This window comes from Hemitrygon akajei, chromosome 4 (assembly GCF_048418815.1).
Source record: "Hemitrygon akajei chromosome 4, sHemAka1.3, whole genome shotgun sequence".
Taxonomy (NCBI): Eukaryota; Metazoa; Chordata; class Chondrichthyes; order Myliobatiformes; family Dasyatidae; genus Hemitrygon; species Hemitrygon akajei.
Genome location: NC_133127.1, coordinates 21,754,469 through 21,781,706, shown reverse-complemented (window position 1 = coordinate 21,781,706; position 27,238 = coordinate 21,754,469). Strand labels below are relative to the sequence as shown.

Genomic DNA, 27,238 nt, shown 5'->3' with positions numbered 1-27,238 from the left:
GAATGCACAACACGTTGAACCTTGAAATGGACGGGCTACAGAAGGTGAAGACTATGAACCCTGCTATACATAAAGTGCCACTGAGTGTGTATCTGCTTGGTTTAACAGTAGGGGAACAAATAGCTGGAGGAACTCAGCGGGTCGAACTAGGTGGGTGTAGCAATTAAAGGATGCAGGATTTTGACCCGAAGCGCCAACAATCCCTTTCACCACCCCCACAGCTGCTGCTCGACCCGTTGAGTTCCTCCAGTAGATTGTTTGTGGCTCCAGATTCCAGTATCTGCAATATTTATGTCTCAGCACAGCAGTAAGGGGTTCCTTTATCCAGACCCTGCATGTGATTCTGTCAGGTGTTAATTGGAAACACTAGGAGATCCCAGCCTTTCTGAACTGGGCAGCAGTGACAGCTTTCTAAATCCTGGTTTACCAATTTTGATATGACCCATACTAAATGGTTCAAAGCACATCTGTGTCATTTTGGATATATACTCAATTATTTAAGCCCATCTAAGAAAGCAGATGGGACCTTAACATAATGTCTATAACTAAGGAAGTCATCCTTGACAATACTGTACTCCCTTATTATTCATGGTTAAGCTGTATTTTCTGTCTAAAGTCTGGAGTGGAGCTTTCAGTCTCCCCTATTCTCTGAGGGTACAGACTTTTCAGCTGAGCACCAGTTGGCATCTTATACAAGACACATAGGAAAACCTTTGTTCTGTTTCAGTAAGGGGGGCATGCAGAGGTGAGCACCACTGGCTTGGAGTCACGGAGATGTACAGCATGGAAACAGGACCTTCAGCTCAATTGGTCCATTTGAACCAAAATGCCCACCTAACCTCGTCCCATTTGCCCACATTTGGTCCAGATCCCTCTGAACCAGGAGTTCCCAACCTGGGGTCCACGGACCCCTCGGTTAATGACGGGTCCGTGGCATAAAATGGTTGGGAAGTCCTGCTCTAAACCTTTCCTATTCATTTACCTGTCCAAGTGTCCTTTAAATGTTGTTCATGTACCTACTTCAACCAATTAATATGACAACTCATTCCACCTTCTGGGTGAAAAGGTCTCACCTTGGTCTCCTATTAAACTTCTTTCCTCACACCTTAAACCTCTGCCCTCAAATTCCTGATTTCCCCAACTGTTGGGGGAAAAATAAGGCTAGGTCAGTGCTTGCAATCAATGCCCCTCATAATCATGAGATGCTGGAAATCCAAAATTCTGGAGGAACTCAGCAGGTCAGGCAGCATCTATAGAAATAAACCTCTAAGATCACCCCACTTTCACATTCTCCAATGAAATAAAGTGCAAACCTACTCAACCTCGCTTAATAATTCTGCCCCTGGAGTCTTGGCAATGTTCTGGGTCACTAGGTGTAAGACTTATTCACTGCTGGTAATTGCTATACATTATGTTTTCTGCAGCAGGTCAGTTATTGCACCCAAGACCTGGTCTAGGCCAGGGGTTTCTAAACTGTTGGTCCATGCACCTCTTGCTTAATGGTATTGCTACATTCCATAAAAATGGTTGGGAACCCCTAATCTAGGCTGTGACCAGACTTGTGTCCTGCCCTTTTAAGAACCTTTGTCCTTTTTTTTTGCAGCCAAGCGGGTTCAAGAAGAGAATCTACAAGTTGTGTGTGTGCCTTCCTCCTTCCAGGTGAGATGAAGCTGTTTTCCTTAACTGTGTACCTCATAGCCATTCTGGCAACATCAGAGACATGTGTTTCCATAAACTACCTGGATTTCTGTAAGGCCTTCCATAATCTTATGAAGTCTCTGAATGTTTTACAGCCTGGGACATATTTCTGAAGTGTAGTCATTGTAGGAACTTGGGGAATAAAGCAGCCATGTTGCTTTCTGTCATCATGTGCTCATGTTAACGTATGAAGAACGTTTGATGGTTCGGGGCCTGTACTCGCTGAAGCCTGTTGAATATTGAAAGGTCTAGATAGAGTGGACATGGAGATATAGTGGGGAAGTCCAGGACAAGAGGACACAGCCTCAGAATAGGAGGAGGTCCCTTTCAAACAGAGATGAGAAAGAATTTCTCTAGCCGGAGGGTTGTGGGCCTGTGGAATCCATTGCCACAGACAGCTGTGGAGGTCAAGTCATTTGAGTATATTTAAAGTGAAGATTGATCAATTCTTGATTATTCAGGGCCTCAAAGGTTATGGGGAGAAGGCCGGAGAATGGGGTTAAGAGGGATAATAAATCAGCCATGATGAAATGTTGAAGCAGAACCAACGGCATAATTCTGCTCTTATGTCTTAGGTAAATATTGCCGCTGATTCTGTGGTAGATGGGGAGAAACAACTGATCTTCTTGATGTGCCCTGCTGAAAGAACAAGACAGCCCCACTGTATTAATGCACTTAGTCCCAAAGATGATGGCAGTGCAATAATTGGAATGGGGTCAGTGGAATAAAGTTCATCTGGGTCCACCTTAACTTCTGTTCTGATGCTGATCCGCATGGATCAATGGTTATTGATCAATAAAAGGGGTTTGAGTTAGTTGTGGCTCCATTTATAACACCTTTCCCTCCAAGCTTTGAGTGTTATGGGGTCACAAATCACTCCGTAGATAAAGTTCAAACTAAATGTATTATCAAAAGTACAGCATATGTCACCAGATACAATCCTGAGATTCATTTTCATTCAGGTATTCACAGTAGAACAAAGAAATACAGTAGACTTGATGGAAAAACTACAAATGATGATTGGCAAAACAACAAAATGCAAAAGACTGCAAATTTTAAAAAATATGAATAGTAATAATAAGTGCACTTGCAAGACAAAGCTTATGAACACTTTGCAATTACCTGGTTTTCTGCATTAATTACTCATAAAATGTGGTCTGATCTAAGTCACAATAATAGACAAACACAATCTGCCTAAAATAATAACACACAAACAAGTGCACTTCTTGTCAATACTGAGTGCATCATTTAAACAATCACAGTCCAGGTTTAAAAAGAAGTATGTGAAACTCTGGGGCAATGCCTTCAACAAAAGTATTTGGAATCATGTATTCCATTCAAGAGATGAGATTGGAGGTGTGGGGTGTTTTGGTGCCCTGCCCTATAAAAAAGACACACAAAGTCAGATTACTGACCGAACCTGCTCTTCTCAAGAAAGATCTGTTTATGTGCATCATGCCTCAATCAAAACTACTTCTAGAGGACCTTAGAAGTATTATAGAGATGCATGAAGCTGGAAAAGGCTACAAAAGCATTTCTAAAGACCAGAGTGTTCATCAGTCCACAATAAGGTAAATTGTTTTCAAACAGAGGGAATTCAGTACTGTTGCTACTCTCCCTAGGAGTGTGCATTCTGCAAAGATCACACCAAGAGCACAATGTACAATGCTGAAGAAGGTGAAAAAGAACCCGAGGTTAACGGCAAAAGACCTGCAGAAATCCCTAGAACTTGCTAAAGTCTCTGTGCATGTGTCCACTATAAGAAAAACACTGAACAAGAATGGTGTTCACGGGAAGGACACCACGGAGGAAATCACTGCTTTCCAAAAAAAAACATTGCTGCACGTTTCAAGCTTGCAAAAGATCACCTGGATGTACCAGAACGCTTCTGGGACAATGTTCTGTGAACAGATGAGACAGAATTTGAACTTTATGGCAGAAGTGCACACTGTGATGTTTGGAGGGAAAAGGGCACTGCACACCAACACCAAAACCTCATGCTAACTTGTGAAGCATGGTGGAAGGAGCTTCGTGGTTTGGGGCTGCTATGCTGCCTCAGGGCCTGGACAGCTTGCAATCGTTGAGGGAACAATGAGTTCAAAATTGTATGAAGACATTCTATAGGAGAATGTCAGGGTAGTGGTCCACCACCTTGAAGCGTAATAGAAGTTGGAAGATGCAACAAGACAATGATACGAAACACAAGAGTGAATCAACAACCGAATGGTTTAAGGAGAAAATTTGTGTTTTGGAATGGCCAAGACAGAGTTCAGATCTTATCCCAATTGAGTTACGGTGGCCTGAAGAGAGCTGTTCATGCAAGGTATCACAAAAATATTGATAAACCAAAACAGTTTTGTATGGAGGAATGGTCTGAAATTCCTCCTTGCCATGTGTGTCTTATCAGCAGCTACAGGAAATGTTTTGTGGAGGTTATTGCTGCTAAAGGAGGTTCTGCCAGTGGTTAAATACAAGGGTTCATTTTACATTTTACAGCCTGGACTGTGATTGATTAAATGGTGTACTCGGTATTGACGAGAAGTGCAATTGTTAGTGTTATTAGTTTAGGCAGATTGTGTTTGTCTTTGTGACTTGGATGAAGATCAGACCACATTATATGAGTGATTAATGAAGAAAGCCAGGTAATTGCAAAGGGTTCACAAACTTTCAGTTACAGCTGTAAGTATAATGAGAACATGAGCCATAGAGTCCTTGAAAGTGAGTCCATAGGTTGTGAAATCAGTGTAGGGATGAATGAAGTTCAGGAGCCTGATGCTTGTAGGGTAATAACTGTAGCGGAGTCTAGTGGTGTGGGACCTAAGGCTCACACCAGTAGTCTGAGAGAATGTTTACATTCACATTTAATTATCATTCAACCATACATGATACTTATGAATACAGCCAAATGAAACAGCATTCCTTTGGGGCCAAGATGCAGAACACAGTACCAACATTTATACACAGCACAGGGTACATAGAGCACATATGACAGCAGTAAACATGTAGTAATACAACAAAAGGCCAAGGCCCTGACTGACATGTCAGCAAGAACAAATGGTTTTCTGCAGTCCGCAGATGAATGCATGCAAGCACAAAAAATACTTGGGCTGACACATCAGGAAAATATTCATGGAGTGCTATGTTGTATGTCCTGTAGATGGTATTCTAAGGCATTATTAAACTGAGGCCCTGCCTTCTTGGCACTGTTTTAGAAGGGTGCTGTAGATATCATTGGTTCTCTGACTAATTTCTGTCATTGGGTCTTTGTCATTGGAACTGAATATTTTAAGATTATTCTCACCTTGCTATCTGCAGGAACCTGCTGTATGCAACTAACTGCCACTACAATCACACTACAAATATTTCATAGATATATCACTGCTAACTTAAAAAAATCACTTAGTGTCTTTTGTGGAAAACAATTTATAAATGCAAGTCCTGTTTGTCACATTTGGAGTAACAGAGGTCAGTTGTGGCGTTTAATTTCCAACCCTTGATTGTTGTCAATATGTAAGAAAGCCAAGAACAAAATGTCCTCTGTCACCACTTTCGGAAAGGAGCCAAGGCTTTCTCTTGTGTAAATACTTGAATGTTTTTTCTTGATGACTGAGAGAGGAAGTTTCAAGCACATGATTTGACTGTTGATCTTGTAGGGTAATAACTGTAGCGGAGTCTAGTGGCTAAGGGATTTTATTTGTACAAAGCAGCTGGGTTTTTTCATGCATCTATATGCAGGAGTTTCAACTCACTGGGGCATCTCTCTCTTCTTTGCAGGCACGTCAGCTTATCCTAAAACATGAGCTGCCCCTCAGTGACCTGGATAGACACCCTGAGGTAGGACACCTTTGTTGACCTCACGTTGCTTATTTTTGGAGGATGGTAGGTGGGGCTCTGGCATTCCGTGTTACAGTGAACTGTGTGTTCAGGCAAGCTGGGAGAAATAGTCCTGTGTAGTGATCCCCCTCCAGTTCCCCTTAAATATTTCGCCTTTCACCCGAAACCTAAACTTCTAATGCGAGTTTTACCCGAGATGAGCGAAAAAAGCCTGCTTGCATTCACCCTGTCTATATCCCTCAGAATTTTCTATACAATCGTTCCTCCTCCATTGCTCCATCAAAAGTATTAGAATTCCATCACTCACTGCTCAGTCAGTACCTCGACCACCTCTCTGAAGGCGATGGTACGAGGAGGCAGTTCTCCCAACACTTTTCAGGTTTCATCGTCATTATGTGCCATGACTTATGACATCATCAATATGTGCTGTGATGTATAGCAAATTTTTCTACAGTCGTGGTTTTCTATTGCCTTCTGGGCAGTGTCTTTACAAGAAGGGTGACCCCAGCCATTACTAATCCTCATCAGTGGTCACATAATCAGGACTTGAGATGTGCACCAGCTGCTTATTAGACCACCCACCAACTGCTCCCATGGATTCATCTGACCCTGATCGAGGGGCTAAGCAGGTGCTACACCTTGCCCAAGGGTGACCTGCAGGCTAGTGGAGGGAAGGAGCACCTCACACCTCCTTTGGTAGAGACGTATCTCCACCCTGCTACCCATTTCATGTTTTTTTATTTCACGGGAGTCTATTTGGCCCGTCATGACAATGGTGGCTCTAAAACAATCTCATTAATCACATTCCTCTAATAATGTCCACTTATCAATGTTCCCTCAACTACAATTAACAACCTACTCCCAATGAACCCACCAACCAGCAGGTTCCCATCAACTGCCCCTGATTCTATCACCAGTACATCACAGGAACCAGCCTCCCCGCCATAGACTCTACTGTGGTAGTGAGAAGTATAGATAAAGCAGGCAGCATAATCAAAGAACCCATCTATCCCAGACATCCTGGGTTTTCTACCCTCATTAGGCAGAAGCTAGAAAGGCCTGAAAGCACATACAGTACTGTGCAAATGTCTTGGGCAGAGCGAGTTTGTATATCTGGCGGGAGCACAGCATGTTGTGAATCATGAGGTGTGGGACAGGTGGCAGACGAGGAGTGCCAGGGGCTGGGAGGGGAGCATGGCACAGCTACAGACACATCCAGCCCTGAGACACCGGCCAAGGTCATTTGATTCCAAAAAAATTGTCTTGTTAATTATTGCAGAATGTCCCTCTGGTGCTTCCTGCTCCCTCCCCTTTCCCTTCTCCGAACCATGATTTCACTTTCCCTGCTCCCTTCCCACTCCCGGACCACAATAGAGACCCATATCAGAATCGAGGTTATCATCACTCACAAATGTCATGATTTCTTTTTTGTGGCAACAGTACAGTGCAATACAAAATTACCACAGTACTGTGCAGATGTCTTAGGCAACCCAGCTATGTATATGTGCCTTAGACTTCTGCACAGTACTGTGCCATTAGGTTCAAGGGCGCTTCTATCCTGCGATCATAAAACTCGTAAATGGACCTTTTGTATGGTAAGATAGACCCTTGGAATCCAATCTATCTTACTATAATCTTGCACTTTATTATTTACCTGCACTGCACTCGTTCAATAGCTTTTACACTTCATTCTGTATTGTTACTGTCTTACCTGTTCTAGCTCATTACACAGTGTAATGATTTGATCTGTGTAAACAGTGTGCAAGACGAGCTTTCCACTGTATCTTGTTACATGTGACAATGATAAACCAGCCCCAATATATACTTGGGTCCATTTACAGTGGCCAAGTAACCTATCAACCACCACCCAGCACATGCCCTCTTCTCATTGCTACCATCAGGAAGGAGGCACAGAAATGTGAAGGTACACGCTCAACAATTCAAGAGCAGCTTCTTCCCCTCTGCCATCTGATTTCTGAATGGAGTTTGAACCCATGAACACTACCTCACTATTTTTTATTTCCTGTTTTGTACAACTTAATTTTATATATTATACATAAATACACATTCAGTTATTTCTCTCTATTATCATGTACTGCTGCCACAAAGTTGAAGCATTTCACGACATGCTGGTGATGTTAAACCTGATTCTGACTGTATTAGCAGTGTCCAGGAGAGTGACTAATGAATAGTGGAGACAGCCACGTTGCACATTTACTGGACTGATGCATGTTATTCTTCCACTGTATCACAGCTTGATGTTGCCATTGATGGTGCTGACGAGGTGGACTGTAACCTCAATTTAATCAAAGGTGGAGGGTGAGTAGTACTCGGGAATTTGATACTGTCACACCTTGAATGTCCAGTCAAGTCACTTTTATTGTCATTTCGACCATAACTGCTGGTACAGTGCATAGTAAAAATGAGAACGTTTTTCAGAACCATGGTGTTACATGACACAGTACCAAAAACTAGACTGAACTAAGTAATAAAAAAAAACAACACAGAAAGCTACACTAGACTACAGACCTACACTGGACTGCATAAAGTGCACAAAAACAGTGCAGGCATTACAATAAATAACAAACAGGACAGTAGGGCAAAGTGTCAGTCCAGGCTTCGGGTATTGAGGAGTCTGATAGCTTGGGGGAAGAAACTGTTACATTGTCTGGTTGTGAGAGCCCGAATGCTTTGGAACCTTTTCCCTGACGGCAGCAGGGAGAAAAGATTGTATGAGGGGTGCACGGGGTCCTTCTTAATGCTGTTTCCTTTGAGGATGCAGTGTGTAGTGTAAATGTCCGTGATGGCTGGAAGAGAGACCCCGATGATCTTCTCAGCTGACCTCACTATCCGCTGCAGGGTCTTGCGATCCGAGATGGTGCAATTTCTGAACCTGTCCTGTTGATTTTTTAAAAATGCTCTTTGGGGCAAAATGGAAGAAGACATGCTGTTTTAATATGTATTTTATTTACAAAGTTCTACATGAATTTATTATCAAAGTACACATACGTTACCATATACAACCCTGTGATTCATTTTCTTGCGGGCATTCACAGTAAGTACAAGAAACACAATAGAATCAGTAAAGGGCTGTACCCAACAGGATGGACAAAAACCAACGTGCGAAAAAGAACAATCTGTGCAAATACAAAAAGAAAGGGGGAAAAGAAAAAAAAACAATAAATACTGTGAACATGAGACAAAGTGTCCTTGAGAGTAAGTCCATTGGTTCTGGGAACTGTTCAGTAATGGGGCAAGTAAAGTTATCCCCTCTGGTTCAAGAGCCTGATGATTGAGGAGTATTAACTGTTCCTGAACCTGGTCATGGGAGTAGACTCTCACATGGTGGATTGGATAGTGGACTACTTGACAGATAGACCTCAGTATGTGCGGTTGGGAGACTGTAGGTCTGACACAGTGGTCAGCAGCACAGGAGCGCCACAGGGAACCGTACTCTCTCCGGTCCTGTTCACCCTGTACACATCTGACTTCCAATATAACTCGGAGTCCTGCCATGTGCAGAAGTTCGCTGATGACACGGCCATAGTGGGGTGTGTCAGGAATGGACAGGAGGAGGAGTATAGGAAACTGATACAGGACTTTGTGATATGGTGCAACTCAAACTACCTGCGTCTCAATGTCACCAAGACCAAGGAGATGGTGGTGGACTTTAGGAGATCTAGGCCTCATATGGAGCCAGTGATCATTAATGGAGAATGTGTGGAGCAGGTTAAGACCTACAAGTATCTGGGAGTACAGTTGGACGAGAAGCTAGACTGGACTGCCAACACAGATGCCTTGTGCAGGAAGGCACAGAGTCGACTGTACTTCCTTAGAAGGTTGGCGTCATTCAATGTCTGCAGTGAGATGCTGATGATGTTCTATAGGTCAGTTGTTGAGAGCGCCCTCTTCTTGGTGGTGGCGTGTTGGGGAGGAAGCATTAAGAAGAAGGACGCCTCACGTCTTAATAAGCTGATAAGGAAGGCGGGCTCTGTCGTGGGCAAAGTACTGGAGAGTTTAACATCGGTAGCTGAGCGAAGGGCGCTGAGTAGGCTACGGTCAATTATGGAAAACCCTGAACATCCTCTACATAGCACCATCCAGAGACAGAGAAGCAGTTTCAGCGACAGGTTACTGTCGATGCAATGCTCCTCAGACAGGATGAAGAGGTCAATACTCCCCAATGCCATTAGGCTTTACAATTCAACTGCCAGGACTTAAGAACTTTTTTTTTTTTAAAGCTATTATTAATGCTTTTTGAGTTAGTGATTTAGATGCATATCATATTATTACTGAGTTAAGTATTGTATGTAAGGAGTTTTTGCTACAACAAGTGTATGGGACATTGGAAAAAATGTTGAATTTCCCCATGGGGATGAATAAAGTATCTATCTATCTATCCATCTATCCATCTATCCATCTATCCATCTATCCATCTATCCATCTATCCATCTATCCATCTATCCATCTATCCATCTATCCATCTATCCATCTATCCATCTATCCATCTATCCATCTATCCATCCATCCCACCTTTCATATAGCAGCAACGAAAAGAGAGCATGGCTTGGATAGTAGGGGTCCTTGATGATGGAAGTTGCTTTCCTGTAACATCGTTCTTGTAAATGTACTCAATTGTGTGGATTGCTGCACCCACGATGTGCAGGGCTGTCATATTCTCTACTTTTTGTAGTTTTTCTGTTCAAGAGCATTGGTGTTTTTTCCATACCAGCTGTGATGCCGCCAGTCCATATACTTACCACCGTACATGTATAGAAGTTTGTCAAAGTTTTAGATGACGTACCAAATCTTTGCAAACTTCTAAGACAATAGACAGTAGGTGCAGGAGTAGGCCATTCGGCCCTTTGAGCCAGCACCGCCATTCAATGTGATCATGGCTGATCATCCACAATCAGTACCCCGTTCCTGCCCTCTCCCCATATCCCTTGACTCTGCTATCTTTAAGAGCTCTATCTAACTCTCTCTTGAAAGCATCCAGAGAAATGGCCTCCACTGCCTTCTGAGGCAAAGCATTCCACAGATCCACAACTCTCTGGGTGAAAAAGTTTTTCCTCAACTCCGTTCTCCGTTCTTTATTCTTAAACTGTGGCCTCTGGTTCTGGACTCCCCCAACATCGGGAACATGTTTCCTGCCTTTAGCGTGTCCATTCCCTTAATAACCTTATGTTTCAATCAGGTCCCCTCTCATCCTTCTAAATTCCAGTGTATACAAGCCCAGTCGCTCCAATCTTTCAACATGTGACAGTCCTGCCGTGCTTTCCACGTAATGGCACTTGTATGCTGGGCCCAGGACAGATCCTCTGAAGTGACAACACTGAGGAATTTATAGATGCTGACTCTTTCCACCCTTTCACAAGAATGTAAACATCTCGTATAGTTATTTGTCCAAAAGCAAAACACTGCAAATGCTGCTCAACCGAAATCGAGAAACCGAATACTCAGGCAGCAAATTGTAGAGGAAGTATCGGTGATATCAGAATCAGAATCAGACTTTAATCGCCAAGTACCTATGCACATACAAGGAATTTACTTCTGGCAGATGTTGTCTCTCTGCTCATAACAATAATAATGATAAATATAAATGAAAATATAGATTATACATACAGGTAGTGCAATCCAAGTAATAGTTAGCCGACAGTTAACCGGCAGTTAACTGTTCAGCAAAGTGACCGCAGTAGGGAAAAAACTTCTCCAGTGCCTATTAGTCTTAGTCTGGAGGGATCTGAAGCGCCTACCAGACGGAAGCAGATCAAACAGTCTGTGCGCAGGATGGGAGGAGTCCTTTATGATGTTCCCCACCCTCTTCTTCAACCTGGAAGAGTACAGGTCCACAATAGAGGGCAGGGAGGCTCCAATGATGCGCTCGGCAGTCCTCACTGTGCGCTGTAGTCTGGTTCTATCCTGCTTGGTGGCGGCTCCAAACCACACAATGATGGAGGTGCACAGGACAGACTCAATGACTGCAGTGTAGAACTGCAGCAGCAATTCCTGAGGCAGACCGTATTTCCTCAAGAGCCGCAGGAAATACATCCGCTGCTGGGCCTTCTTCAGGATGGAGCTGATGTTCTGCTCCCACTTCAGATCCTGAGAGATGGTGGTTCCCAGGAACCTGAAGTTCTCCACAGTGGACACAGGGCTGCTGAGGACTGTGAGGGGAGACATAGCGGGGGGATGTCTCCTGAAATCCACTATCATCTCTTTTGTCTTGAGCGTGTTCAGCTCCAGATTGTTCCGACTGCACCAGAGCGTCAGTTGGTCCACCTGCTGTCGATATGCAGACTCATCACTATTCTGGATGAGTCCGATGACGGTAGTGTCGCCTGCAAACTTCAAAAGCTTCACATAGGGGTTGGAGGAGGTGCAGTCATTGGTGTAAAGGGAGAACAGCAGTGGAGAGAGGACACACCCCTGGGGGGCGCCGGTGTTGGTGATTCGAATATCCGAGGTGACCTGTCCCATCCTTACCTGCTGACTTCTGTTGGTCAGGAAGCTGTAAATCCAATCGCAGAGGTCAGGTGGCACAGTAAGGTGAGACAATTTGGAGCAGAGGGTATGAGGGACGATGGTGTTTAACGCCGAACTGAAATCCACAAACAGCATCCGAGCATAGGTCCCAGGACAATCCAGATGTTGCAAGATATAGTGCAGTCCCAGGTTGACTGCATCGTCTACTGACCTATTTGCTCCAGAGATCTGTTAAGGAGCTGAGTGAAGATGGGAGCCAGCTGATCAGCACAGGCTCGTAGACAGGAGGGGGAGACCCCATCTGGGCCTGGAGATTTTCGGGTCTTAAGTCGCTGGAACAGTCAACATACTTCTCCTTCGCTGATTCTAAACTGTGATCCAGGGGGGCTGGGCAGAGATGGTGGGGAGGTGATTGCAGTGATTGCGGGATGAGTGCCAGTGAGTGATGGTCGAGGGAAGGCAGGAAGAGAGACCGAAGAGGGGGGAGGGACAGGTATAAGATGGACCCTCTTAAATCTACAGTAAAAGGTATTAAGGTCGTCAGCCAAAGCTTTGTTAACCTCAGCAGGGGGGGCAGGGCGTCTCCTGTAGCCAGTGACCTCCTGCAGGCCTCTCCACACCGACAATGAGTCGTTAGCTGAGAAATTATTCCTCAACTTTTCGGAGTAGAACCGCTTGGCCACTCTGATTTCTCTGGTCAGTGCATTTCTGGCCAGTCTGTACAGGGCCCTATTCCCACTCCTGTGGGCATCCTCCTTAGCTTGGCGGAGATGTCTGAGTTTGGGGGTAAACCATGGCTTATTGTTGGCGAAGGTCCGGAAAGTTTTTGTGGGTACACATGCATCCTCACAAAAACTGATGTAGGATGTCACAGTATCTGTCAGTTCATGTATATTGGTGGCTGCAGCTTCAAAGACACCCCAGTCAGTGGTGTCAAAACAGTCCTGAAGTTGCTGTTTCACCTCACTGGTCCACTTCTTCACTGTCCTCACCACAGGCTTAGCAGATTTAAGTCTCTGCCTATACTGGGATGAGGTAGATCAGACAGTGGTCAGAGAGTCCTAAGGCTGCAAGGGGAATAGAACGGTAAGCATTATTTAGGATAGTATAACAGTGGTCCAGAGTGTTACTGTCCCTGGTGGGGCAGTTAACATGTTGTCTGTATTTCGGGAGTTCGTAATTCAGTTTAGCTCTGTTGAAATCTCCTAGGATGATCAACAACGAATCTGTGTGTTCCCGTTCTAAACGCATAATATGATCAGCCAGCCGCCAAACGGCCTCGCTCACGTTGGCCTGAGGTGGAACATAAACACCGACAAGGATAAATGAGGAAAACTCTCGCGGAGAATAGAAAGGCTTACAGTTCAGAACGAGAAACTCCAGGTTCGGGTCGCAGTGTCTGTGAAGAACCTTAACGTCAGTGCACCAGCCTTCATGGATGTAAAAGCAGATTCCACCACCCCTTGATTTCCCCGATAACTCCGTGATGCGGTCCGCTCGCAGCAGCTGGTAGCCGGGGACGTGCAGACCTCCGTCCGGAACGGAATCACCGAGCCACGTTTCAGTGAAACAAAGAGCCGCAGAATTTGCAAAGTCTCTGCTGGTTCTGGTCAGAAGAAGCAGCTCGTCCATCTTATTAGGAAGAGAGCGAACGTTGGCGAGGTGTATCAGTTTGAATATGTTTCAGTAATTTAGTCAAGGAAAATTGCTGGAGGAATTCAGCAGGTCAGGCAGCTTCTGTCAATCTCAGTCTGAAATGTTGACTTTCCATCGATGCTACCTGACCTGCTGGGTTCCTCCAGCATTTTGTATGTTACTCTGGATTTCCAGTATCTGTTGAATCTCTTGTGTTTATTAGTCCAGCTCCTATGCAGTCTCCTCCACCAGTCAAAATGTCATAGGCAAAGCTTTTTTTTTAAAAAAAGCAGATTACAGAAATCTGAAATCAAAGCAGAAAATGCTGAAAATACTCGGCAGATCAGGCAGCGTTAATTGAGAGAGAAACTGAGTTCCCGTTTCAGATCATGGCAAACGGTTTTTCACTGTGAAACATTAACTCTGTTTCTCTTTCAAAGCTGAGGGGGAATTCTTTGTTTTTAATTTGTTGGAGAGATGGCCTTGTAAGTTTACCCTTCGCTGAGCTTTGCTGAACCTGGCTCAGTGGTTCCAGAGCCTGTGCTGTGATTTACTGTTGCTCCGTCTTCACCATCTCTCTGAGATCTTTTACTGTGATGGTCAGCTAGTCAGTTTTGCAACAGAAGTGCTCCATCTCTCTCATCATCAGAGTTGGCACACACAAAATATTATTGAGAAACTCAGCAGGTCAGGCAGCATCTATTAAAGGGAATAAACAGTCAACATTTTGGGCCGAGAGTGGAAAGGAAGGGGGAATAAATCAGAATAAGTTGGGGAAGAAGTGCAACCTGGCAGGTGATAGGTGAAGCCAAGTGAGGGGGAAGGTAGGGCGGGGTTGAGAGGGTGAAGTGAGAAGCTGAGAGGTGACAGGTAAAGGGCTGAAGAAGAAGGAATCCGATAGGAGAGCAGAGTAGACCATGGGAGAGTAGAGGAAGAGGGGCACCAAAGGGAGGTGATGGGAGGGTGAGGAGAAGAGAAAGGGATAAGAGGGGAGCCGGAATGGAAAAAGAGAGATGAGGGAAGGGGCAGAAATTACTGGAAGTTAGAGAAATCTATGTTTGGCCTGTCAGGTTAGACGGAGGCTACTCAAGACAGAATATGAGGTGTTGCTCCTCCAACCTGAGTGTCTTCATAATGGCAGTGGAGGAGGCCACCTGCTGGGATCAGAGTTTAACTTTAAAGCGAAAATCTGAGTGTTGTTTGTAAGTGGATTGCTGCAGTTGGGGGTGGAGGTCAGGACGGTGTCATGATTCATATGACTTCTGTTGTTAATCATTCCAGAAGCCCTCTGCTGATAAAGTAGATGGCAGCCCGAGTGTTAGGGCTCTTCCAGCTCTAATCTCTGCCCGTCTGCTGCCTCACTCCCTGCCACCGCTCTGCCCTAACAACGTACTCTTGCTCTTCTGACAGAGGCTGCTTGACTCAGGAGAAGATCGTCGCTGGCTGCGCAAAGAAGTTTATCATTATTGCCGATTACAGGTAAGAGCCTCTCTAAATAATTCCTGTCACTACTTGATGAAAAGGAACGATATGCCTATCAATGAAATCCTGGATAGGTTCAACTGCACACATGAATCTCATATCGAAATGTAGTTCCTATTGCATTTTGGCTGGGGGTCACATTTTTCCTGAAGGAAGCTACCCTGGACGCACTATGGACGGGTGTAAGTGTTCACCTACAGGGCAGTAGATAGATAGATAGATACTTTATTCATCCCCATGGGGAAATTCAACTTTTTTTCCAATGTCCCATACACTTGTTGTAGCAAAACTAATTACATACAATACTTAACTCAGTAAAAAATATGATATGCATCTAAATCACTATCTCAAAAAGCATTAATAATAGCTTTTAAAAAGTTCTTAAGTCCTGGCGGTAGAATTGTAAAGCCTAATGGCATTGGGGAGTATTGACCTCTTCATCCTGTCTGAGGAGCATTGCATCGATAGTAACCTGTCGCTGAAACTGCTTCTCTGTCTCTGGATGGTGCTATGTAGAGGATGTTCAGAGTTATCCATAATTGACCGTAGCCTACTCAGCGCCCTTCGCTCAGCTACCGATGTTAAACTCTCCAGTACTTTGCCCACGACAGAGCCCGCCTTCCTTACCAGCTTATTAAGACGTGAGGCGTCCCTCTTCTTAATGCTTCCTCCCCAACACGCCACCACAAAGAAGAGGGCGCTCTCCACAACTGACCTATAGAACATCTTCAGCATCTCACTACAGACATTGAATGACGCCAACCTTCTTAGGAAGTACAGTCGACTCTGTGCCTTCCTGCACAAGGCATCTGTGTTGGCAGTCCAGTTTAGCTTCTCGTCTAACTGTACTCCCAGATACTTGTAGGTCTTAACCTGCTCCACACATTCTCCATTAATGATCACTGGCTCCATATGAGGCCTAGATCTCCTAAAGTCCACCACCATCTCCTTGGTCTTGGTGATATTGAGACGCAGGTAGTTTGAGTTGCACCATATCACAAAGTCCTGTATCAGTTTCCTATACTCCTCCTCCTGTCCATTCCTGACACACCCCACTATGGCCGTGTCATCAGCGAACTTCTGCACATGGCAGGACTCCGAGTTATATTGGAAGTCTGATGTGTACAGGGTGAAAGGATACTGCTCCTTTGCCCCCCTTATCTGTACTCTGAGTTCCTTCTGAACTCTTTTAAGCTCCAACCGATCACCATCTTTAAAGGCCCTCTTCTTCTGGTTTAGGAGGCCTTTGATGTGACTAGTGATCCAGGGCTTATTATTGGGATAGCAGCGAACAGTTCTAACAGGGACAACTGCATCCACACAAAAGTTAATATAACTTTTGTTAATATAAGTAGTCCTGGAATGGTGAGCATGCCTGCTGTTTGCTGCCCCCAAAGGAATGTTGCCTGCCGTGTCCAGGGCAGCGGTCAAGTCTTAGCTAAAGTGGTGCATGTACGTACCTTCAAATTAGAAACAAAGCAGATCATATCCACTCAACTCTGCTCTGATATTTAATCAAATAGTGACTTCTGATAGTAATCGCAGTTGCTTAGTTTCACATTTTCATCTATCTCTCAGCCCATTTGCTTATTAAATTTAAGATCATAAAACATTGGAACAGAATTAGCCCATTCGGTCTATTTGAGTTGGCTGATTTATTTTCTTCCTCAACCCCATTCTCCTGTCTTCTCCCTGCAACGTCTAATGCCCTTACTAATCAAGAACCAATTATCCTCCGCTTTAAATACACCCATTCATTTGACCTCCACAGCATTTCTGTGGCAGTAAATTCCACAAATCACCACCTTCTGGGTAAAATATCTTTTTACCTCTGCCTTAAATAATAAAAGAACATCTACTTCTCCACCCTTTGAAGAAGTGAGCACCAAAGGTCCTCTGAGGGGACATTTTCCTTGTCTATGTTGAATGGTGTCTCCTTATAGTGACCTCTTAGTTTCAGATTCTCCCACCTGAGGATACCTCCTCTCTCTGTCCATCATGTTAAGGACCCCCAAGATCTCCCGTTTCAATTAAACCCAACTCCTCCCTCCTGTTCTCTAGTGATACAAGTCATGCGGGTATAGGCCTCTGACAGAAGGAAGGTACCAAAGGCTGGCTCCAACAACTGACCCTGAGCAACAACACTACTTCATGAAGGAATTAACAAAAGAGGGGCTTCTAAATAATCCCTGGAGGAATGTCACCAAATTATTCCCCTAGGCAAATTGTACCCCTTGTTTATGTGAAATTTGGCAAGCTCTCGTATGGTAGGCCTGATCCAGAAGATAGTGGAGCTTAGGGTCTGATGCATGCTGGGAAACTGGGTCCACAACTGGCTTGACAATAGAAGACAGATTTCTGGTGGATGGTTGATTTTTTTGACTAGTGCTGTAGTGTAGGGATTGGTGCTGGGACTATAGTTTTTAAAAAAATATATGCTTTGGTCAGGAGTGTAAGTGGTCTGCTTAGTAAGTTTGCCAATGACATGAAAATGGGAGCTAAAAATATTGAAGATAGTTTAGGATACAGTGGGACGTAGTTTAATTGGGATGGAGTGATGGTAGATGGTATTTAATCCAGTTAAGTGTGAGGTCAATGTTCTTATTGCGATTTTGTTTAGGGATGGGGGATTTGGGGGGGGGGGGGGTTGATATTTTTTTTTGCATTTTTGTGGTGGGTTTGCTGTTTCTCTTTGAACTTCCATAGTTTTTCTTTGTAGCTCAAAGGTTCGAAGGTCCAACTTAATGTCAGAAGTGTGTACAATAAGCATCCTGAAATGCTTTTTCTTCGCAAACATCCACGAAAACAGAGGAGTACCCCAAAGAATAAATGACAGCCAAACGTGAGAGCCCGAAAGTCCCCCCCCCTCGCTCGCCTCTCTCCTGCGTGTAAACGGCAGCAAGCAACAGTCTTCCCCCCCCCACTGGCAGAGAAAAGCAAGCATTGCGCTCGAGTTTGAGCAAAGCAATAGGAAAGCCAGACTTGCAGTTGCCTTACAGACTTGGCGTATCACACCGGCATTCAACATACCACAGGTTCTCTCTCTCCCTAATAAGGGAGAAGGAGGTGTCTCCCATTTTCCCAGTGAGCGGGGAGACACAACAAACAACTGGCTGGTTTATGATGTTAAAATTCTGTTACGTTGCTTTTTTCGAGCTCTGTGCCTGAAGACCGCAAAGATCCCGGGTTTTTGGGCCCACAGCAGATACCCCAACTCCCCTGACAACACGGTTCTCCTGCCGTGACACTGAAACTCGATTTGCCCATCTCCAGAGCCCCGAGATCTCATCCAAATCCGAGCCAGACTCTCAGGCCAAACCCTTGGTGCGCCAAGCAACAGCCCGTCCTGAAACCCTAAGAACGGGTCCCATTCTTCCCCCCCCCCAAAGAACCAGAATCAGCATGTAACTCCAGGTCAGGGTCTTCAAAAGAACCCTGAAAGGGAAAAATAGAGATATTAAAGATGGAAATAGAGGATTCTCGGAGTTGTACATTGCATGAGCCTTTGAAATGGGACTGCATGGTAGCATAATGTTACTGCAGCACCAGTGACTGGGTTCAATTCTGCCACTGTCTATAAGGAGTTTGTGCAGTTTCCCCATGACTACATGGGTTACTCTGGTGGTCTTGGTGTGCTCCCACATTCTAAAGACGTTCAGGTTAATTGGACGAGGGCCCTGTGACCTGTTACTGTGCTGTATATCTACTGTAAACCTTAAGGAGCACTGATATTCAGAGGAACATTGAGGTATAAGTCCGTAGCTCACTGAAAGTAATGATACAGGTGGATAGAGTAGTGACAATAGTGTCTAGCTTGCCTTGGTAAGCAGGAATATTGAGTACAAGAGTTGTAAAATCATGTTGCAGCTGTAGAAGACATTGGTAAGGCAATGTTGAGTGTCGTTCTGCTCATGACTACAGAGGTAATATGCTGGTGCTGGAGTGCAGAAAAGATTCATTCAGGTGTCTGCAATTTGATGGCTTTACTTACAAGGGGTGGCAAGAATTTTACTGAGGGGTTGGTGTATATCTGGAGCCAAGTGGTAGGAGCAGTTACAACATTAAAATAGCAATGTTGTAAAAAGGTGAAACTGAATGCAGTGAAATGAGATCAATGCCAATGGACAAAGTGGGCCAGAGGTCCTGTCTGGATGAATCTGGTCAAGCCCATCTTTCTTCCAGTGACTCAAATAAACCTCTGAAGATTGTAGTGTCTTGTATCTTCATCTTTTGGCAGATGCCTACAGGGACAGTTTTCTAGCGTAGTGGCTAGCATAACACGTTACAGTTTCAACGATTGCAGTTCAATTCTTGCTGCTGTCTGTAAGGAGTTTGTACATTCTCTCCATGACTGCGTGGGTTTCCTCTGAACGCTCTGGTTTCTTCCCACAATCGAAAGGCATACGGGTCAGTAAGTTGTGGGCATGCTGTGCTTGCAGCTTGACCTCAGACTGTGATAATGATACAAACGACACCTTTAACTCTATATTTCCATGTACGGGTGTGACGAATAATCTGTTATCTCCTTTCTTAATCTGTGTCATGCCGTAATGTGTCCGGTGACCTGATGTTTTCAATTCCTTTCACTTTAAGGAAAGATTCCAAAAACCTGGGTGAGAACTGGAAGAAAGGAGTTCCAGTCGAAGTCATCCCGATGGCCTACGTGCCAGTGACCAGGGCGATCGTCGCTAAGTACGGAGGGAATGTAGATCTGCGAATGGCTGTCAGCAAAGCAGTGAGTGCACGCTTACAGTGGCCCCTGAACCTTGGCTCGGAGTGCAGTGCTGGGTCCTTTCAGGGAGAGGCTAACTTTGAGCCATCCACACAGCTCAGTATGGAATATTCAATATAGAAGGGGGGGGGGTGGAATCCCGTGTTCCACCCCCTCTCTCACCCCTCCATGTTGGATTAAGTAATGTATTTCATAATAACAGAGAGTAGGAATGTTCCCTTCCCGTCCCATCCTGAGGTAAAAGACAGATTATTAACCAGGTCATGCCCTGTTCTCATTGCTACCATTAGGAAGGAGGTACAGTAACATGAAGACACACACTCAACGATCAGTGCTTTTTCAAAAATTTCTATTTTTGCACTAATTTTAATTTAACTTTTTTTCTATACACACACACACAAACACACACACAAACACACACACAAACACACACACAAACACAAACACACACACACACACACACACACACACACACACACACACACACACACACACACACACACACACACACACACACACACACACACACACACACACACACACACACACTTACTGTCATTCAGTTTCCCCCTCTATTATGTATTACATTATGCTGCTGCCACAAAGTCAACAAATTATGTAACGCAACGTGTTGCAGGTGACAATAAACCAGATTCTGATTCTGAACCAGGATTCATGTTAAAAAAATTGTCCAACGATGCACTTTGGGAGCACATTGTAAAATCCACTCCAAGAGAAGATAAGAAGTGGCTGTGTTATATGCTTAAGTTCCCGGCTCCATTGCTCATTATCCTCCTGAAATTCCTTACTTGGGTCCTGGTGCACAACTTGGTTACCTGCTGCACTATCTGGTACATCCCCACGTACTCCACTACCCAATAGATCGCACTCAGGTCTGGGTACACTACACTACTTCCATGGGTTCTTTCTTTGCTTTTCCACAACCTTTAATGAGTTCTGGCTCAGAGATGTTGGTTAAGAGACAAATATTGGCCAGACCACCAGAGGAAGTAACTAAGGGATCTTTTACCATTTGATGGGCCCCAATTCAATGCCCTTCCTGAAAACCTACATCTTTAGTACAGTGTTTCAATGATGAGTTGGCGTAGATTGTGAGATGAAGCATCTATAACCAAGAAATCAGTACTTTTTTACATTCTACTTGGTCTTGTTCTAAAATTCAACCTTTTTGGACAAATTTAAGAGTTTTATTGGAACAAATTATTGGAACACAACTTCCACATAATCCAATATTATTTTTATTAGGCGATATTGAAGGGATAAAATCGAAATCCAAATTGAATAAATATCAGAAAGAATTTATAAAAGTTGCACTGGCAGTAGCCAAAAAGGCTATTGCAGTTACTTGGAAATCGGATGCATACTTAAGTATAGATCGTTGGAAGAATGAAATTTCCAGCTGTATTCCTCTTGAAAAAATTACTTATAATTTAAGAGATAAATATGAAACATTTTTGAAAATTTGGCACCCTTATTTACAAAAGACAGGATTAAATATATAGGTGCTCCGAAGATAAAATAATTGGTTATTTGGGGAAATAAATAAATATATATACTAAAGTTATTACGAACTCCATGGAGCATGTGGGGATCTTCCGATATCCAGGCACTCTTTTTTTATATATAGGGATGTTAGGGGGGAGGGGCTAAGGGGAGGGGAGGGAAGGGTATATATTTTTTTCTTTCTGTAATTATTTGAAAATTCAATAATAAAAAAAGTTTTTTAAAAAATGAAGCATCTAGTGGGGCTTGAAAGCACAACATACATTGTGCGGTGAGTGCTCTTCAGAACCCTCGCTCTGGGACTTGTAACACTGCGGCTGACACTTCCGGGAGGAGGGCTCGGAGAAACTACTCACTTGGCAGCCGGTTCTGTATGGTTTGTAAGTAATGAAACTGTGCATCTGGTGCTGGTTTATTCTAGGGACCAGTCGTAACGGATAACGGGAACTTTATCCTGGACTGGAAGTTCAGTAATATCTCCAATTGGAAAGATGTCAATGTGGGCATTAAAATGATCCCAGGTAAGGATGTCAAATGTTGCTTGGATTTCTAGCATCTGCAGATTTTTTTTCTTGTTTGTGATTTAAATTAAACACAAAATCACAAGCCCAGGCTGTATTCATCTTTAAAACTTCCCATGAAACAACAAAAAAAACATTTAAATTCTCACAGAGAAACAGCGCTTAGCTGGTAAGGAAAAAGCAACTGGGCGGGACTCAACACATTCAGGCCACGCACGCGCGTGCACACACATGCAAGCTGACACGTGGCCACACCTCACATTCAGATCTTTGACACTCCATTTACTAGGAAGATGGATGCAGGTCGAATGACCCTCTCCCTACAACAAGGAGACATTAACCACCCACCCCTCCCCCTCCCAGTTCCTGTGCTGGTGATTGGAAAGGCCAATATCCTTTGCAGGAACACTGAATGGAATGTGAGGAATCTGGCAGAGGACAAAAGGAACCCTTATCTGCAGAGAACTTGAAGAATGACCCTTCCCCCTCAACAGCCTCCCTCTCTTGTTCCTCCTGACAGTATTTTCACATTGCATAGAGGATGGGGGTCGGAACCCTATTTACCTGCTCCTCCGGAACCCCACTTTAAGCAACGCTGAAAACTTTTCTGTACGGGACGTGCAGGATCCTCCACTCCCCATCTGCTAATCTAGCTTTTGTACCTGACTACACATACCTTCTTCTACGTACTCTGAACCTTGTAATAATTGAATTGCGTACTTATAGGATGACCAACAACTGGTGCTATTACAGACAGCACTTTTATTGGAAATACGGTCGACGTAACCACATGTCCCATCGTTCCAGAAGATAATTCAACATGCTGCAGCTATACAGGATACTGGTTAGTCCACACCTGGAGTACTGTGTGCAGTTCTGGTCTCCATACTTGAGAAAGAATATACTGGCTTTGGAGGCAGTGCAGAGGGTCACCAGGTTGATTCCAGAGATGAAGGGGTTAACTTATGAGAAGAGATTGAGTAGCCTGGGACTACTCTCTGGAATTCAGAAGAATGAGAGGGGATCTTATAGAAACATAAAAAATTTTGAAAGGGATAGATAAGACAGAAGTAGGAAAGTTGTTTCCATTGGTAGGTGAGACTAGAACTAAAGGACATTGCCTCAAGATTCATACAGACAGACATACTTTATTGATCCCGAGGCTCCCTAAGGCCCCCATATCTCATTAGATAAGCCCACTCAGGTACTCCCCTCATCTCATAACCTCAATAACCATGTGGCCAAAGTCTCCCCAGCCTTGCGTCTGTACCTATCCCCTAAACTTGCAATTTGCTCTGCCCTCTTGTCCGAGACTCTCCCACCATGGGAAACATCCTTTCCACTTCTACTGTCTAGGCCTTTCAACATTCAAAAGGTTTCAGTGAGATTCCCCCTGATCCTTCTGAATTCTGGCAAGTACAGACCCAGATCCATCAAAAGTTCCTCGTATGATAACCCTTTCATTCCTGGAATCATCCTTATGAACCTCCTCTGGACCCTCTCCGATGCCAGCACATTTTTCTAAGATGAGGTGCCCAAAACTGCAGTATTCAAGGTGAGGCCTCACCATTGCCTTATAAAACCTCAGCATCACATCCTTGCTCTTGTATTCTAGACCTCTTGAAATGAATGCTGACATGGTATTTGCCTTCCTCACCACCGACTCAACCTGCAAGTTAACCTTCAGTGTTCTGCACAAAGACTCCCAAGTCCTCTGCATCTCAGATTCTTGGATTTTCTCCCCATTTAGAAAATATTACGCACACTTATTTCTACTACCAAAGTGCATGACCATGCATTTTCCAACATTGTATTTTATTTGCCACTTTCTTGCCCATTCTCCCTAATCTGTCTAAGTCCTCCTGCATCCTACTTGTTTCCTCAACACTACCTGCCCCTCCAGCAATCTTTGTATCATCTGCAAACTTGGCAACAAAGCCATCTATTCAATCATCTGAATCATTGATATACAGCATGAAAATAAGTGGTCTGAACACTGACCCCTGTGGAACACCAATAATCACTAGCAGCCAACCAGAAAAGAATCCTTTTATTCCCACTCGCTGCCTCTTACCAATCAGACAATAGTCTAACCATGTTGGTAACTTTCCTGTAATACCATGGGCCCTTAACTTGGTAATTAGCCTCATGTGTGGTACCTTGTCAAAGGCCTTCTGAAAATCCAGATATACAACATCCACTACATCCCCTTTATCTAACCTACTCGTAATCTCCTCAAAGGATTCCAACAGGTTCATCAGGCAGAATTTTCCCTGAAAGAAACCATGCTGATTTTGTACTATCTTGTCCTGTGTCACCAAGTACACCATCATCTCACCCTTAACAATTGACTCTTAACATCTTCCCAGCCACTGAGGTCAGGCTAACTGGTCCATAATTTCCTTTCTGCTGCCTTCCTCTTTTCTTAAAGAGTGGAGTAACATTTGTATTTTTCCAGTCCTCTGGAACCATGCCAGAGTCCAATGATTTCTGAAAGATCATTTCTAATGCCTCCACAATCTCTAACGCTACCTCTTTCTGAACCCTAGGGTGCAGTTCTTCTGGTCTGGATGACTTGTGTACATTTAGGTCTTTCAGCTTTTTGAGTACCTTCTCTCTTGTAACAGTAACTACACCCACTTCACTTCCTTCACACCCTACAACATCAGGCACACTGCTAGTGTCTTCCACAGTGAAGACTGACACAAGATACTCATTTAGTTCATCAGCCATTTCCTTGTCCCCTGCTATTATTTCTCCTGCCTCATTTTCTCGCGGTCCTATATCCACTCTCATTTCTCTTTTAATTTTAACATGCTTGAAAAAACTTTTACTATTCACTTTGTTATTAACTTAACGGGATCCCTTCGAGCCACCTCTAAATTCTGTACATTCACTAGCAGACAGGCTATCTGTATATTCATATCTTCTAAGTTCATAGCCCTACTCTGAGCCATCAATAGTGATTCACTTAGAATAATACAACGCTGACTGAGAGCGTCCAATTCATTCTTAAGACTTGCTATGGTTTTATACTGATGCCTTACAATTGTTGCAGACAGCCAGAAAGCATCCCACTGGCTATCTTTTTTTTCTGAGAAAACCCAATGGTTTAGTATAGAAACAACGTGATGTGCCATTTCAACCCCAGCGAAATCTAACTGGTCAGACCAATCCACCGGCATTCCATAACCCACCGGTAAGTTAGCAAGACTTCCAAAGCCCGCACAATTATCTGTCCACCCTGGGGCTCTGCATCTCTCAAACTCTCTTTTAAATAACCTCTTAAAGAAATTCATTTCTGCTCAAAAAGCCAGACCCTGCTGGCAACGCCAAATGTCCTGTGTTCAGTCAGGTTCGTGGGTCCAGCAAGTGAGACAGGAAATGCACTGACTTCAAATGGATATATTAACCATTTACTTACAAACAGTAAATATTTGACCAAACATTGAGGTCCCCCAAGTTAGACACGTCAAAGCTGAATATTCAATAAACATACGTATATTCAACAAACACACTGTTAAAAGTGCGCGTGAAGCATACTTTCCCAATCATTGTGTGCATCGCCTAAAACAAAGGAACAAGGGAGCAAGCCCCTTCCCGTGCTATTTTAGATACCCAGGAAGTTTGAAACTGGACCCCCCCCCCCCCCCCCCCCCCCCAGTATAGACTCAAGGGAGAAATGTGCCAGATGTCCCATGTGGAGTGGCGCTGTGTTCTCTATGGACAGGTACTAAACACTCTGTACCCCTGCAGGAGTGGTGGAGACGGGGCTTTTCATCGACATGGCGGAACGCGTTTACTTTGGAATGAAGGACGGAACCGTCTGCTGTCGGGATAGACAGTCGCACTGACAAACCACAGGAACTGAGTCTTCCCTTCAGTATGAAGATCACTTTGCCTTAAACTTTCTGATTTAATAAGTTATCCTGCCAAATATCTTCTTTATGGTTTTTTTTAAAAACATTGTTTTTAAGCAGCCCCTGACAGATACTCAGCCTTGCAGGAGTAGCTGTTCACAGTTGCCTTATTTTGAGTTGTTCATTCTGGGTTGGGGGCAACGCAGATTACTACCTCAGCCTCCGTGCTGTTGACTACAAGGCCTGGAGATGTGGGTTATCTCTGTGCTTAGGTCATGTGGAAGATTAATGGGACAGTGGGCTGAGATGTAACTCCCAGTAGTGGGGCAGCGTATGTCTTTGCGACGTCTAGATCATGAGCTGTCTCCGGATCTGTGTCAGGACAGAAGGGGCAGATGGAAAGTGCAGATCTTTGGAAACACCATGGAGTTGACACTCCACTGTCATCTGGTTTTCTGACCAGATCTTGATGGAGACATTGATGAAGGGACACCCATCTCACATTGACGTTTAAATTGTGGTCAGGGATTTTGTGAGCAAGGGCCTAAGCTGTGTGCATTCCCACCCAGCTGCATTACTACCTGCTGTTGCCAGGTACTGGTACCAGTGTCGACAGCAGCAAATCGTGACTTGGGCAGAGAAGCCATGTGAGATGCTCCCTCTGACACTAATTCACCGAAGGTGTAAACCCCAGCTGAGAAGTATTCCATTGTTTGCAGTGACCGGTTAACCAGAGATTGCTATCTTGTCACTGTGGGAACTGACTTATTATTTACAGTTGCTAATGTCATTCAAGCATTGTCTGAGCCTGGTAGTGGGCCCTCAGCCTTAAAGGTCCCATCACCACTGTCCTATTTAGTGTGTTCAGTGTTCATTTTACAGATTCTCACCCATCCTGCTGCTGACTGGTGCTTGGCAAGTTTTCTGGAAAGGAAATTCTCAGTTAATTAATTCAATATTCCTTTTTTTAAAAAAAATATATAAATGCACCCTTTTGGAGATCTGTCCTTGCATTTTTTTTGCCTGTGTGTGTTTTATTTTAAATCGGATCCTGAACACGGTAATAATAAATTTAATAAAACAACTGACCCGATTACAGGTGCATCTGCACCGATACCGAAGGTGACTTCTCGTATGAAGGGTAACGCACACAAAATGCTGGAGGAACTCAGCGTGTCAGACAGCATCAGTGGGGAGGAATAAACAGTTGATGATTCAGCTGAGACCCCTCATCAGGGCCGGAAAGGAAGGAGAAGCCAGAATAAGAATGTGGAGGTGAAGAACAAGCTGGAAGGTGATAGGTGAAGACAGGTGAGAGGGGATGAAGTGAGAAGCTAGGAGGTGACAGCTGGATATGGTAAAGGGCTGAAGAAGGGTGAATCTGATAATGGAGTGCGGGAGAAAGGGAAGGAGGAGGGGCAACAGCGGGAGGTGATAGGCAGGTGGGTAGACAAGAAGGGGCAAGA

The 27,238-nt window shown here is 44.2% G+C and overlaps 1 protein-coding gene across 1 annotated transcript in view; it reads left to right on the top strand.

Moving 5' to 3' along the window:
• rpia (ribose 5-phosphate isomerase A (ribose 5-phosphate epimerase)) overlaps positions 1–26,769 on the top strand; it is a 50,246-nt gene extending 23,477 nt beyond the window's left edge. The window contains exons 3-9 of the mRNA XM_073042145.1: positions 1,604–1,659; positions 5,473–5,532; positions 7,787–7,851; positions 15,064–15,132; positions 19,729–19,870; positions 21,813–21,912; positions 25,669–26,769. Coding sequence (XP_072898246.1) covers positions 1,604–1,659; positions 5,473–5,532; positions 7,787–7,851; positions 15,064–15,132; positions 19,729–19,870; positions 21,813–21,912; positions 25,669–25,766 — 590 coding nt within the window. The 3' untranslated portion in view covers positions 25,767–26,769. The remainder of the gene's footprint in view (positions 1–1,603; positions 1,660–5,472; positions 5,533–7,786; positions 7,852–15,063; positions 15,133–19,728; positions 19,871–21,812; positions 21,913–25,668) is intronic.
• The last annotated feature ends 469 nt before the right edge of the window (positions 26,770–27,238 follow it).